This window comes from Hoplias malabaricus, chromosome 10 (assembly GCF_029633855.1).
Source record: "Hoplias malabaricus isolate fHopMal1 chromosome 10, fHopMal1.hap1, whole genome shotgun sequence".
NCBI lineage: Eukaryota > Metazoa > Chordata > Actinopteri > Characiformes > Erythrinidae > Hoplias > Hoplias malabaricus.
This window is the reverse complement of record NC_089809.1, coordinates 15,830,488-15,844,969: the sequence shown is the minus strand read 5'-3', so window position 1 is coordinate 15,844,969 and position 14,482 is coordinate 15,830,488. Positions and strand designations below refer to the sequence as shown.

The window sequence follows — 14,482 nt, the reverse complement described above, 5'->3', positions numbered from 1 at the left end:
ATTTAAACATAAAAACTGGATTGAGTAGCAAATAAACAATGGCTAACTGTGCCATGTTCCTAATGGTTTTCTTTCTCCATGTACATTTTATCTGTTAAAGCTCTGCATTTGATATATTGTATTTTGGCTTACATCAGGATAATCTATAAGTTTTATATTCAATCAGTTTTTACAGTTTCTTTTGCTTTTTTTGTACTGTCATTTACTTTCCTGCCTTGAGGTTTAATGTATCCTCTATAATAAATTTTTATTTTATTGTTTCATGTTATGTTTTTTTATATATATTGGTTTTACTTACCAACATCATTTTTTGTGTGTTTACAAACTTTATCAAGGTAATAATATTTTAAACAAATCCAAATATTTGCCCCTTCATTGTAATCAAAATTTATTTTATATATTATTTTTATTATTTGTAGAAAATTTGCTGACAGTGTCTATATTTCAATAAGGGAAAATTCCAGTTTATTAACAATGGTCTAAAATATCACAAACTGTGAAAGTAAGTAAACAGTTACCTTCATCTTTAGTCAGCCAGATGCAAAAGAGGCAAAAATATAAACAATGCATCAAAGTTATAATTTGCAGAGAGTAATTAGTCATGTCAAGTGCATGCACATAGGCACAGGCAAACAATTAAAAAGATATATCATACAAAGTTATAAATTCTACTGTATAAAAAAAAAAAAAACAATTAAGTAGCAGTTAGTGTGGTCACAAATTCTCTGTCACTTTATCATGTTGTTCATCTGTGTGAGTCTCAGTGCTGTTAGTCTGGTTGTATTTTCTGTGGTAGATTACCTTGCCGGTAGCATTCCTTCAGCTTCTTTGAGATCCACTGCATGGCCTTGGCAGAGATTTTTGTCCCAAAGTTGCGGTCAAATGGAGATGGAGCCCCTCCCTGTTGGAAGATAACATACCAGTAACATTCCAGTAACATACACAAAATCAAGTTAAATATTAATTTAAATTAATTTAAAAACTATCAATAACATTCCCAATAAATGATATTGAAAAAAATATATAATTAAAAATAGATTTTTTTTCAGTAACACAAATGATAGAATATCGCTGGGGAAGGCTGTCTGTGGCTGCACATGGGTGTGTGCTCATTGCCCATGTGTGTGTTTACTGCCACGGATGGGTTAAATGCAGAGGTAACACTGTACAATGTCAATAAATGAATGTTTAAAACATTTCTCCGCTGTTTTCTGTATATTTCCTGCAAACGTATAATTAAATCAAGTAGCACATCACACGTGTGATTTATTTCTGCATGAAGGACAGGATCAAAGAAAGCTAAGAAATTTAAGAATACTTACATGGCAAATGGAGCTGAAAAAAAGGACAATTAATGTGGAAATAAGGAAGTAATTTTAAATTTTCATTCATTCATTCAGTCATTCTCTGTAACCGCTTATCCAGTTCAGGGTCGCAGTGGGTCCAGAGCCTACCTGGAATCATTGGGCGCAAGCCAGGAATACACCCTGGAGGGGGCACCAGTCCTTCACAGGGCAACACACACACATTCACTCACTCACTCAGACCTACGAACACTTTTGAGTCGCCAATCCATCTACCAACATGTGTTTTTGGACTGTGGGAAGAAACCAGAGCACCTGGAGGAAACCCACGGGACACGGGGAGAACACACCTCCAGGCCCCTGGAGCTGTGTGACTGCGACACTACCTGTGCCACCGTGCCACCAAATTTTAAATTTATATCTGGTATATCTGATATCAGATATATATATATATATATATATATATATATATATATATATATATATATATATATATATATATATATATAAGCTGAGTAAAGGTTTCAGCAATATAGAACAAGATATGGTGGAATGGGCTGAAACCAATGTCATAAATATGATGCAGAAAAGACTGTACTGTTATTTACAACATTTTTATTTATTTAAATGATCCTCTGGCACAATCATATTCTGTCTGTATACTTTGTGTGTGTGTGTGGGTGTGTGTGTTTACCTGCTGCATATGACCCAGTACATTTTTCCTGCAGTCAAAAACACCCTTGCCCTCCTCAGAATAAAGCTGATAGATGAAGTCTGTGGTATAGTTTTCATTACTGTTCTCATTCCTGGAAGATAAATCCAAATGTCTGGTGGTTGGTTAAGTGTATTAGGCAGCACATTTGTTTTACACAACTCCTTAAACTGTGTTAACTGGCATCTGTAACATGATTAGAATTGTAAGATGCTCTAATATGTTATATGCCATAAATGTAAAAGCAAAACAAACAAACAAATACAAAAACAATACACAAACAAAGAAAGACACTCTGGAAACAAGGGGAACTGTAGGTGAATGACAGCAGACCTTCAGGGCTCTGCTCCAATACATTCCAATCAAAAAGGCTCCAAAATTACCCTCATCTGATCTGATCTGTTCTGAAAGAATTGTTGTTCACACTGCATGGAATTGCAGAAAGTGCCGGACTGACAGTGAATACTCTTTATCTTTAGACAAATAAACATCTGCAGACTATATGAGAAGACATATATATTCTTTAATTGTAGTGGAGATTGTTGTAATAAAATGTATGGCCATTTTTATTGGTCAGTCCTTCGTGAAATGTCAACACATCCAGGTTTGTCTCACAATGTGGGCTTTGATTTCTACATGATGAATAGTTCATTCCTGTTCTGGATCCTCCCTGGCTCCTTCCTCCCATTGCCATACAGACCTGTAGTTGTTCATGGACAGTTTTATTCACTTTATACCTTTCTGTTTCTGTGTAGCTTTGGGAAGTCCACATCTGGCATTCACATACATATCTGGAGGTTGGATCATGTCTGGATTTCACATGCCAGATATAAACACCCACAAGACTCACTGTGAACAGATTACCACATTTACCTCAAACCACATTCAGAGATGCTCAGAGAAGGGTCTTGTACACATTTAACACTAGTGCTAGTTTTCTGTGACTAGACAGAGCAGCTGGAAAGAGTTGTTTGAGAGGAGGGACAGCACAGGTGTGTTGTTTTTCTGGAGATGTGTCTGTAAAACCAAGCACAACTCTTTCCTAATAATCTTGATTTCTCTGTCGTGTCCAAACATTCTATTGGACAGTCAAGGCACAGACCACTGTAGAAATCACAGCAGCTGCAAGACACAACCTTTTCATCTGTCAATGCAGCCAATTCACTGCCTGTTTAAAATTTTTATAGGTATGACATTGTATAATAACCTTGTAGCAGCATGTGAGGAAATCATGTTTACAGCTGAGTTCATAGCCTTGGGCCTTTGCAATTCTTTCTTGTTCATATCATATAGCTTCTTGGTTTGTTTTCCATTTTTGAGAATGGATTTTCCTAAAGATTATTTGCTTGCCTGTGATTTGACCTGACTGTTCTGACCATGAAAGTGGCAATCCTCAGTAAAAGCTTGGGAAAAAAGAAAATAAATACTGTTTTTTACCTTACATACACCTTAAGCTGGCCAGGACAAATTTTACCATCATTCAGATCCATCCATCCATTATCTGTAACCGCTTATCCAATTCTAGGGTCGCGGGGGGTCCAAAGCCTACCTGGAATTATTGGGCGCAAGGCGGGAATACACCCTGGAGGGGACGCCAGTCCTTCACAGGGCCATCATTCAGATAATTGTTTTAAATGTATTTAATTAAAATATGATGAAGGAACTATACAATCATAGAACAAAAACTGTAACACTAAGGAGTGGCTTCTCACATAGGGATTAGGCCTAGTCTAATATCTTCCTTTCAACAGAAAATCACAATTCAAAAATCTGTTCAGTTCAGGACTAGGCTTTTAGGTTTAGCTTTCAAGTTATTTGGAGAATAACATTAGAAAAGCATGAAATGAAATGGGACACTTCAATCATATATCTACTCTTGAAGATTGGAGTTTACCTCAGAACAAGTCCTCTCTGAATGCTAGTCTTCATCTTCTCTGTTAAGTGCTCCACATTGGACTGGATAATTACACAAAAGACATTATTTTCCATGTGACCAGCAGATGGGGCCAGCAAGAATGAAATGCAGCTTTTATCAACCATTAATTCCTTTTCTCAAAACCACTGTGATTTTTAAAGGTCTGAATCTATCATGATATAACAATATACACTACCAAATTACACTACTATAAATTTCTGCCAAAGTTTTTCTTGGAATGTGAATTATGAAATAATCTACACATTTGTTTCCAGCATTAAGGATATAACTAATATTTCTCAATGTTTCACAGCCTTCTAGAAGTTATTTGAAACCAGTGAGGCTGTGCTAGCTTCATTTTGCAATTATTGTATGCTATTTAGAAAAGCAATTTTACAGTTGATAAAAAGGGGGAGCAGCATTATAAAAAGCTAATAATTATAATACCATAATACAAAATGACAGTAGATGACAGATACCTGCAGATCTCTGATGTCAAAGGGCTCTTCATAAATATAAGCAGCATCAGCCCCAGAAGCCAGACCACCAACACCAGCCAGATATCCACAGTAGCCACCCATTGTCTCAATGATAAACACACGCCGCTTTGTCCCACTGGCTGACTGCTTGATACGATCGCATGTCTAATAAAAAAAAAAAAACACATGAATTTCCTATCAGGCCTAAAGCTTCTGAACTTATTGAGATCCATTATCCAACCTTTTTTTTCAGAATGAGCTGCTACCATGCCCAAGACAGTAATTTTAAACCAGTTGGAAAAGTAACAGATTAAACTATAAATATTTAAAGAGGCACTAGAAGTACAGTTTATTATAACTTCATTTTTTAGGTCTTAATAACTCACACACACATTGTATATATATATATATATATATATATATATAATATCATACTATCATACAATTGAGAATGATTTAAGAAGCTATGGCTGATAGACAGGCAAACCTTTGTTCCAATTAATAGAAATATACTCTAGAATTAGGGTTAAACAATTTTACATTTTTTATAAAGTGCTGTCTCCCTTACCAACAAAATGGTATGATTTTTTATCACAGATGTTTGTAGAGATTTTAGAAAGTGAAACTTTCTTAATTCAATAAAGTGAAAATTGATCATAAAATGTCTATTTTGACACTGTTTTACAGTTAATGCCATATTAGATTTTATGGCAAGAAACAAATGCCAAAAATCTATATGTAATGCTAATATAATGAGAATTTTACTCAGAATGTTCAAATCCTTTTTAGAGGATTAAATTAAGTTTGAGGCCAGGAACATTTGTCAGTTTATTGGTAATCATTGACAACTGGTTTCAAATGGAGTAATATATAATAGAACTCAGATTCACTATAAAAGGACCTTAAGGTTTTGACATTCCCTCTGCACAAAGAATCTAGTCTTAATTTAAAACAAACTGGTATGACATAAAAAATAAAGATTCCATATATAACTTTGGCTTGAATTTTTGATTCTTCAACATTGCATATCACTCCAGCCCAGGATAAAATATAAAGATATAAATTACATTTCTACTTCTTACTTCAGACTGGGTGATCTTTTAAAAAACAGCTATGTAATGAGTTAATAAAATCTACTAGAATAGTAACAAATACTCCAATAATAAACAACTTTAACTAGTTATGAAATAAAGCTTACTGTCAGAGTTAATTTATTATACTATGAAAAATGAGCATAGTGGCGTTTGTCCCTTACCTCCACGATGGCATTAAGGGCAGTGTCTGCCCCTATACTAAGGTCAGTGCCAGGTACATTGTTACTAATGGTGGCAGGCAGCATACAGATCGGGACACAAAACTCCTCATAGGTGGTCCGAGCATCATACAGCTGCAGCAGACACTCAAGCGCCTGATACGGCCCGTAATAAACATACACACGCACACACATACACACACACAACACAGCAAACAGCACAAGATAGCACAGCACAGTGCAGGTCTCATTAGAGCAGTAGGGGGCGCACTGGTGCTGGAGTGACTATGTCCTCCACATGCCGGCCATGTGATAGCCACAACTTCTTCCCAATGGCTAAGAAAAAAAGAGGAGGAGGAGGAGGAAGAGGAGGAGGAAGAAGGGCCCAAAAAAAAAAAAAACGTAACTCACTCATCCACGCTGAAAAGTGTGAGGTGTGATCGTGTAAGATGCTAAAAAATAGCAATAAACACGCAAATGCTGGGCAACCCTTTGCCATGACAGCAGCAGCAGCAGCAGCAGAAGGATAACATCTAAGAGCACACCAACATGTGCATGTGGCCACTTACAAACACACCAAGGATGAGGATGGACTGAGGATGAAATGTGGAAGATGCCCTCTTACTATCAAGCTATCACTTCTTTATGTAATTAAACAATTATTTAAATCACTTGTAAGTATTTAAATAAATCCCATATTTTTAGGATTAGAGCTGGGACAACATGGAATATATATATGGAAAATTAAACATATATAAGCCTTACTTTTGATTAGTTTAAATAAATGTAAAACAAATGTTCTGGTTTATTGACTTTTTCCCAGCTGACATCTTCACAGCTCACTGGCATTGTCCCAGCCCAAGATAAACTATAAATCTATAAATAATAAAAACCTTTATTTTTTACTTATATATATTCACACTGATTGGAATGTTATATATAACATTACTGTATAGTGTTATATATAACACTACTATATATATATATATATGGAGTGGGTGGGAGGGAGGTGTCTTTATCTCAGTTTCTAAATGTAACTCCAAATTTCAGATAAGTTCAATGTGCAACTCGAAGAAAAATGGGTTCTGAGCTATGGTGATGTGGGTTCACAGTCAAGGGCAAGGACCGCAGGCACAAAACCAACAGCATGCCTTCATCAGCATCATCACAATCATTATCATCATCATCACCACCATCATCACCACTTACCTGTGAGCTACTCAGTTTGCCTTTGAGTTTACCAGCTAAAGCCTTGAGTTACTGCAGGACATAACACTGTCTACTCCCCTGTAGCTGTCACCACATTGGACATCTATGACATATATATTTTGTTTTCGGAGCTGATATGGGATCCTATTAAGATTAGATGTCTACACTTTAGTTGTTGACTAAATTATTTAGCTTTTATTAAGTATCTTAAAAGAAGCATTCTGGTATAAATATTGATTTGTAATCTTTAATTTCAGCATTCACATTGTACTGTTATAATATTATGCTCCAGTGTTGACCATAAGAGGATGTGTTCTCAGTGGTTCTTGTGTAGTTCTTTTGTGACAATTAATAAAGCAGTAATACACTACAATGTTTTTTAGCATTAGCTGCCTTCAGAATGTGCTCAGTAGCATTATCTAGTTTGTCAAAAAAGGTCCTTTAAAACTTACTGTCACATTTAAGATTTCCAGTTAAAATTGAGAAATCTCACTTTAGAAACTACTGCGAAAGTGAATGTGCGAAGGTGAATAGGAATCTATTATATTTATCTAGGGTTGCACTATATTGGCCAGAATGTTCCTTTAAGAAGGACAGCAGGTTGTCATGATTTCCATCTCTGTTCTGCTTTCTAATTGGCTGGGTGCTGGTAAACAGAAGGTGTAGCCCGTCTCGTGATTGGCTGACAGCCGGACTTACATCAGTGATGGCATTCAGAGCGGTGTCTGCGCCAATGCTGAGGTCTGAGCCTGGCACATTGTTGGAAACTGTGGCTGGCACCATGACCATGGGCACACACAACTCCTCATATGTTCCACGAGCTGCTAACAACTCCATGATCCCCAGGAAGGCCTGCAGGGCAGGGCAGAGCCAGTGCTTTAGTGGACTGCTGCTGCTGGGAGTGGCCATGGGAAGGGAAGAGTATGCAAGAGGGTGTGGCAAGAGGACAGGGCACGAGAGGGAATGAAGGCAGGAGTGAAACTGAGCCAAGGGAAGAGTCAAGTCTATCACAACGTACAGCACGAGACAGACACAGGTACGACTCCAAAAACATTGCAATGAATATACATTTCTCAAGCTGGATTATTTTTACCTTAAAAGGAACTATAACTTAATCTCTTTTTTGTGTAATAGCCATAAAATGCAATTTCTAATTATATCACGAATGCAAAAACGGAACGAAATAAAGTCACAGATTGTCCACTAGTAAAAAATAACCCAGCTCCAATGCTGTTTAAAACACATTTAAAACAGTCTCTTTCATTGAAACAAGTCTTTGTATTCTACACCCACTCACAGACAGAGAGAGAGCAGGGTGAGCCTCGACAGAGAAGCATGAAATGACTTTGAAGAGCAGTTGAACTCCAACTACAATAAAAGGTCAATTGTTTCTTTAAGGATTTGTCACTCATGGACGGTTCATTTGTCCTCCCTGCCATCTGAATGCCTTTCTGTCAGAGTATAGTTATGTTTTGCTCATCAGTCACAAACGGCTGAAAGAGCAGGAGTGAAAAATGAACCATGGAGCTCAGAATAAAATGAGACAGGTCAGATGTGCATTGAAACAGTCATAATTAAGAGAAGTGGAGAGCAGGAGGTCGTGTGAGCTTTAGGTGACACTACAGAGGAAAAACTTGACGGAAAGGAGTGAGAGTTAACAGAGCATCTCTGTACCACGGATCAGTTTTGTTGTATATACTAAGCAATTATATAATGTTTAATACTTAAATATATTATGATAGTCTTCAAATATCATGCAATTACAGTTAACAGTAAATACAATTGCAAACATCCAAAAATCAAAAGCAAATCTCTAACATACAGTACTAACTAGATCATTGTAATTTGTGATACATTAACTATCAAATCCAAAATAACATAATAAAATGAGTACCACCCATTACCTCAAATCCTCCGATGACCAACAGCGCATTTATGCTGTATTTCCGCATTTGCTCTGCAATTTTTTCAACGTGCTTTGCAGGCAGTGTCCTACGAAAAAATAGGCCAATCTATTGACTAAATACATCAAATAAACATTGTCAAGACCATTTTTTACATGTACATGGTTAATGTGTGTGTGTACTTGCTAACAATTACCTTTTAGTTCCCAGCAAGGATCCTCCCTGACCAGTCCAGCCACCTACGTCCCCCCATTTAATCTCTCTAATCTGAGAAAAATGCATAATAGACATGAAATTGCATACTGGAGGGAACGGTACAATAGTGGTAGAATAGCTTCTAAAGTAAACAACACCAACCTGGTAGAAATGGAGTTTAACAGTACCTAGTGTGATACCACAATATTTTAAGTTAAATCATTCAATCAATGTCTTGTTTAATATTTATTCTGCAACAACGCTAGTTCCTGCATTGCTTCTATATTTTATATTTTAGTATTAATATTTAATATTTTTTATTGTATCATTTTAAATGCAAAGACCTGTCTGAGGTGCTAGATCTCAGGAATGTCCTAATGCTTTGATTTGGTTTTATCTTTGAATCATTTTAATCATGCCTTTCTTTTATTGCACTATATTATAGTTTTAAATGCCATCATGTTTGAAATTTGAATTACAATTGTGTATAAAAGTGGCTCTAAAAATAAACTTGCATGGTGTTGCCTCCTGTAAAACAGGGCAGGGTCACAAAATTGGAAATATTTGAAAGACTCAAATCTTTCTTTTAGGCATATTTTATGTTATTATATAATCACTATTAATAAAAATATATATATTATCCAAAATAGTAACCTTATTGGAGAAAGCAAAACCTTCTTGTTTTTCAGTAGAAATCAATGTAAAAATATTTGATCCCAAGTCATTTTAAAGCATTTCTCTTGGTCCATTCATAATGACATTTCTTCACACAATGTGAAGGGCACCTGCTGTTTTCAAATGTAGTGAACTAAAATTGGATGAATGGAGACTGATGATTATTCTTTGAAGAGCCACAATATAATGCCCAGATATTATGGAAGGATGTATGAGTATTCTTAGCTGCCAAGAGTAAACCGAATCCCAAACACTAATTAATAATGTTATATTTCATTAAGTCCAAGAACACTGGTCCTTGCAAATAGCTTTGTCCTTGCAATTATTAGTCATTGTATTTTTTAGGCAAAATGCTTCTAAAAAATTGACACAACAATACACAATAGAAACAAAAACCTTAGATGTGTAAGTTAACCCTTAAGATTGGGGCATTAAAGTCATTAGACTTTCAGCTGTTTTATATTACACAAAACCCAGCTGACATCACAGTCGTTAGCAAGCAGTGTGCTCACACACACACACACACAAAATATACTTGTTTATATGCATCAGGGCCTTAGAGTGCTATAATGTGGAATTGGATCAGACTGGCTCATCACCGGGGTGAATTCATCCATGACTTGTTCAAACCAGCCATGCTAGTTCCGAAAATGGATACATTTTCATGATCAATATGGTAGTGAAAGTCAGAAGTGAAGGGTAATATATAGCTCTGTTTAGTCTCCATACTCACTCACACACACACACACACACACACACACACACACACACACGCACACACACACACACCATGTTTTCGATTGTATTTCTAGATTAACAGCGGATTTAGATTTTATCTACTCTGGTGACAGAGTAATTAATGTAATTAAAATAATCAGTGAGCAACTGATTGTCCTACTGATTCTCAACCTTGTCCCAGCCCTAACAGTGAACTGACGACGGGCCCTTTCCATTGCCCCCTTTTAACACAGAGTGGTACTGCAGCAGAGGCTGAGCACATTATTGGTTTAGACTAATCCTGGTGTGTTATCTGGCTGACCAAGCAAAGAGTAGAAGCATGGGGTCAGAGGTCAAAGTGCTGCAGCTTTGTCCTCCAGCTCACCGTTTTACTCCTCTTTGCTTGGTTATCCATGTTTATACTGCATTACAGCAACCTCCTCTATATGCATATATGTATACATTGGAGATACATGTTCTTTTCTTTGGACAGTGATGATATATATATTCAGGTAACTGAAATAAGTGAAAATATATTTTACTGAAGTATATTCAGCAAGCAAATTCATGTAATTATAACAGATTTCAATGAAACTATTCTCCATCAAGCTCCATCAGTTGTTAAACAGTTGGTTAAGCTCACTATGCTGACCACCATAGATAAAGGGTTGTATTACCATGTATTATTTATTAAAAACAAAAATATGAATAAATATATTTTTGAGATTTTTTTAAAACAGATATAACTGACATGGAAATGCACGTGTTTTAACTTATATACACAACTTAAAATGAAAAGAGGTAAGAGTTAAAAGAACTTCTAATAATGAATGAATGACACAGATCTTTGTTCTCTCAACTTATTTTTAGAAGTTCAATTAACTCAAAATTTAAGTCAGCCTAGTAACCTAACCGGCACCCACAATACACAGAAAGACTTCATAATTTAGTAAACATTAAAATACAGACATGATCCACATATGACAATACTTCCATCCTTCTAACCATAACACAATTTATTTAAAAGCATGGCTGAGTAATCCAGCTTGGAAACTTAGGAAAGTGTTAAGTTACTGAAATATAATCTGAGAGACCTTATCTATCAGACAAATTAGTAATAGCTCAAAAAGCGAACTTTAAAAAAAAGTCTGTAATTAATTAAAAGTAATACAAGAATTAATCAGGGAGGAGTAAATAGAGACGAATAGGTTCCTCTCACATGCTCCCAATACACACATGTTCAGCTGTTGAAGTTATAATATGATCTATAAAAAAATTGCAAAAACATACCCAAAATAGGATTAGGTTTATAAGTTTTTTGCATGTGACACGCACTGACAGGGTAATATTATGCCTGTGGAAATCTGAAGCACGCCGAGTTAGGAAAGAATTTACCTGTCCCTTATAGAATCCCTCGAAGCCATCATGGACGGCGAACATCTTGTGTCCTTCAGAGATGCCTACTCTGACTGCAGAGCGGACTGCGGCATTCATACCTGCTGCAGGAGCACCAACGTTCAACACTGCCACGTTGAAGTTGCTCTAAAATAAAAAATAAATAAAATAAATACATACATAAAAACCTGTTTGCAAAGTGACATTTCAGTTTACTTTTTTTCCTAAATGGACAAACAGTAAAATGTATTTATAAATGTACAAAGTTGGTCTTAAAAACTATTTGGGTACCCCAAAAGGTTTCACTACATTTTGCCTGGAAGAAAGGAAAATACAAATTCCAGTTCGAGAAAACTTCAGACTTTATATAAAATGTTATAAAAACTTTAAACTGTTTAAATATTTTGAATTCTGTTTAATTGACAAATGCACTAAGAAATGTTTCCAGTGTTTCCATTGACCAACTTGTGTAAACATAAATGTTGGAATGTAGAAACTTTTGGTATACGATGCCTGCAACACCCTCCACTAAAAAATAAAAACCTAAGACGAAGACCAGAAACATAGATCCAAAAAGGCACGGTGGCGCAGCAGGTAGTGTCGCAGTCACACAGCTCCAGGGCCCTGGAGGTTGTGGGTTCGATTCCCGCTCCAAGTGACTGTCTGTGAGGAGTTGGTGTGTTCTCCCCGTGTCTGCGTGGGTTTCCTCCGGCTGCTCCGGTTTCCTCCCACAATCCAAAAACACACGTTGGTAGGTGGATTGGTGACTCAAAAGTGTCCGTAGGTGTGAATGTGTGTGTGTCTGTGTAGCCCTGTGAAGGACTGGCGCCCCCTCCAGGGTGTATTCCCGCCTTGCGCCCAATGATTCCAGGTATGCTCTGGACCCACCGCGACCCTGAATTGGATAAGTGGTTACAGATAATGAATGAATCAATGAATGTTTGTCATATTATGTAATAACATATTAATAACATCGTTCTTCAGAACGATGTGTGTAATTGCTGTAGTGTGTGTTTGGTATAGTTATATACCAAAAAACCTACACTAGGTTTGAGTTCCTTGTTAGAGTAATCACAGATCAGTAAGAATTAATGATTAATAATCAGATCCCCTGCTTGGGAAAAGCACAAATCTGTAAGAGCTCATGCTTTCAAATGAAGTATATATGTCTCAAAATTTTCTGCACCTGACCATTTAAAAAACTAATGCTACAATATTTCAGCAGAAGTACTGCACTGGTTTTGTAATATAACCCCTAATAATATAAACACATTTGCAGGTATATTATTAAATATATATATTGTGTATCAGGCAGAAAATTAACTTAAAATGTATGAATCAATACAGTTTGTTAACATAATATTACTGTACTATTGCCCATTAAGTACTAGTCTGTACAGTAAAAGGGCCATCAAACCCTCTCATATGAATCGTATGTTGTGATGCTGCTACTTTTATCAGCGGCCTACTGAGGATATGGGCAGTATGATAAGATCGGATTAAGACCTGTTCATCTGAAAGTTGAAACCTTGCAGATCTGTTTTTTTCTTTTCCCACAGACTTCATACCCCACTCAACATAAAAAAGGTATACTTTACAACTATGATAGCAAAGCCCCTTGTTATGTTGTGATTACTGGGTCAAGGAAAGAAGTTGTTCACTTCTTTGTTGTTGTTTTTTGTTGTTATTTATTTTTTCGAGATGCCACACATATTTGAACACAGATAAAGTCCAATATTTCCCTCGTCAGTGTAGTAAACTTGTGTGCTCATTTTGTTCAGCATTCGGGATAATGCTGGAGCACATTCAGAATCAGAACTGGTTTTTATTTGCTTAAAAAGAAAAAACATTTACACTTACAAGGAAATTAATTTAGCTACAGCTCACACACACACTAAGGTACTAAGCCTTACAACACCCTCACTTTCAGTTTAACTCTGCTGAAGTGCTCTGTCATTCTCAGCACACAAACAGGCACAATACTAAATAATACAGGACAAGGCGAGAGAGAGAGAGAGATAGAGAGAGAGAGAGAGAGAGAGAGACTCAGTTACAGTCCAGTGTTCCTAGTGTTTAAATGGTTTCCAAGACTATAAAATGTAACATTTTGTAAATATTTAATTCCATAATGTGTGCATATTTGAATGTTTATTTTCTTCTTAAAGTTTGAAAATTGTAACCCAGGCTTTGACAATACAAATAGAACTAATTTATCATGCCAATAAAGCACATTGAATTGAATTAAATTGAATTGAGAGAGAGAGAGAGAGAGACTCAGAGAAAATCAGAAAAAAAGAAAAGAAAGTAATATGAATAGAAAGTAAGTAAGAAATAAAGGAAAATAGAGAAAAGAAAATAATGAGAGAAATAAACAGAAAGACCCAACAAAAAACAACCTTGAGACTCAAATGTCATCGTACAGGGTATCCCAAAAGTAAGGAGACAAAAAAAAGCAAACACAACACAACAGTAAGGCCTTGGATCCTCTTTGCTCCACAGTTTGTTTCTAAAAATTTGACTTTTATGTGTGTTTCCTTTCTTTTCCACCTACTTACTTTTAGGACAAACTGTACTAACCACATTTCAATAAACATTTGGATGCTGTGCAAAATAATATAAAATATCCTATATTTAAATTATATAAAAAAATATCCTATATTTAAATGAAAACAAGACAAAGATCACTCTTTAAATGTGAAAACTTAGAAAGTGTATTGTTCTTTAA

The 14,482-nt window shown here is 35.9% G+C and overlaps 1 protein-coding gene across 5 annotated transcripts in view; it reads right to left on the bottom strand.

Annotated features, from left to right (window-relative positions):
• The window catches only part of pfkpa (phosphofructokinase, platelet a), a 38,028-nt gene that overhangs the window by 2,694 nt on the left and 20,852 nt on the right, over positions 1–14,482 (bottom strand). For 2 of the 5 annotated variants that reach the window (XM_066683248.1, XM_066683249.1), the window contains exons 13-20: positions 11,758–11,904; positions 8,972–9,042; positions 8,776–8,863; positions 7,571–7,723; positions 4,411–4,575; positions 3,911–3,972; positions 1,999–2,110; positions 802–901 (exon numbers count right to left, since the gene is read on the bottom strand). In XM_066683248.1, the coding sequence (XP_066539345.1) occupies positions 802–901; positions 1,999–2,110; positions 3,911–3,972; positions 4,411–4,575; positions 7,571–7,723; positions 8,776–8,863; positions 8,972–9,042; positions 11,758–11,904 (898 nt within the window). Of the gene's footprint in view, positions 1–801; positions 902–1,998; positions 2,111–3,910; positions 3,973–4,410; positions 4,576–5,665; positions 5,819–7,570; positions 7,724–8,775; positions 8,864–8,971; positions 9,043–11,757; positions 11,905–14,482 lie in introns of all 5 variants that reach the window. The other 3 variants (XM_066683247.1, XM_066683246.1, XM_066683250.1) reach the window with 2 other exon arrangements.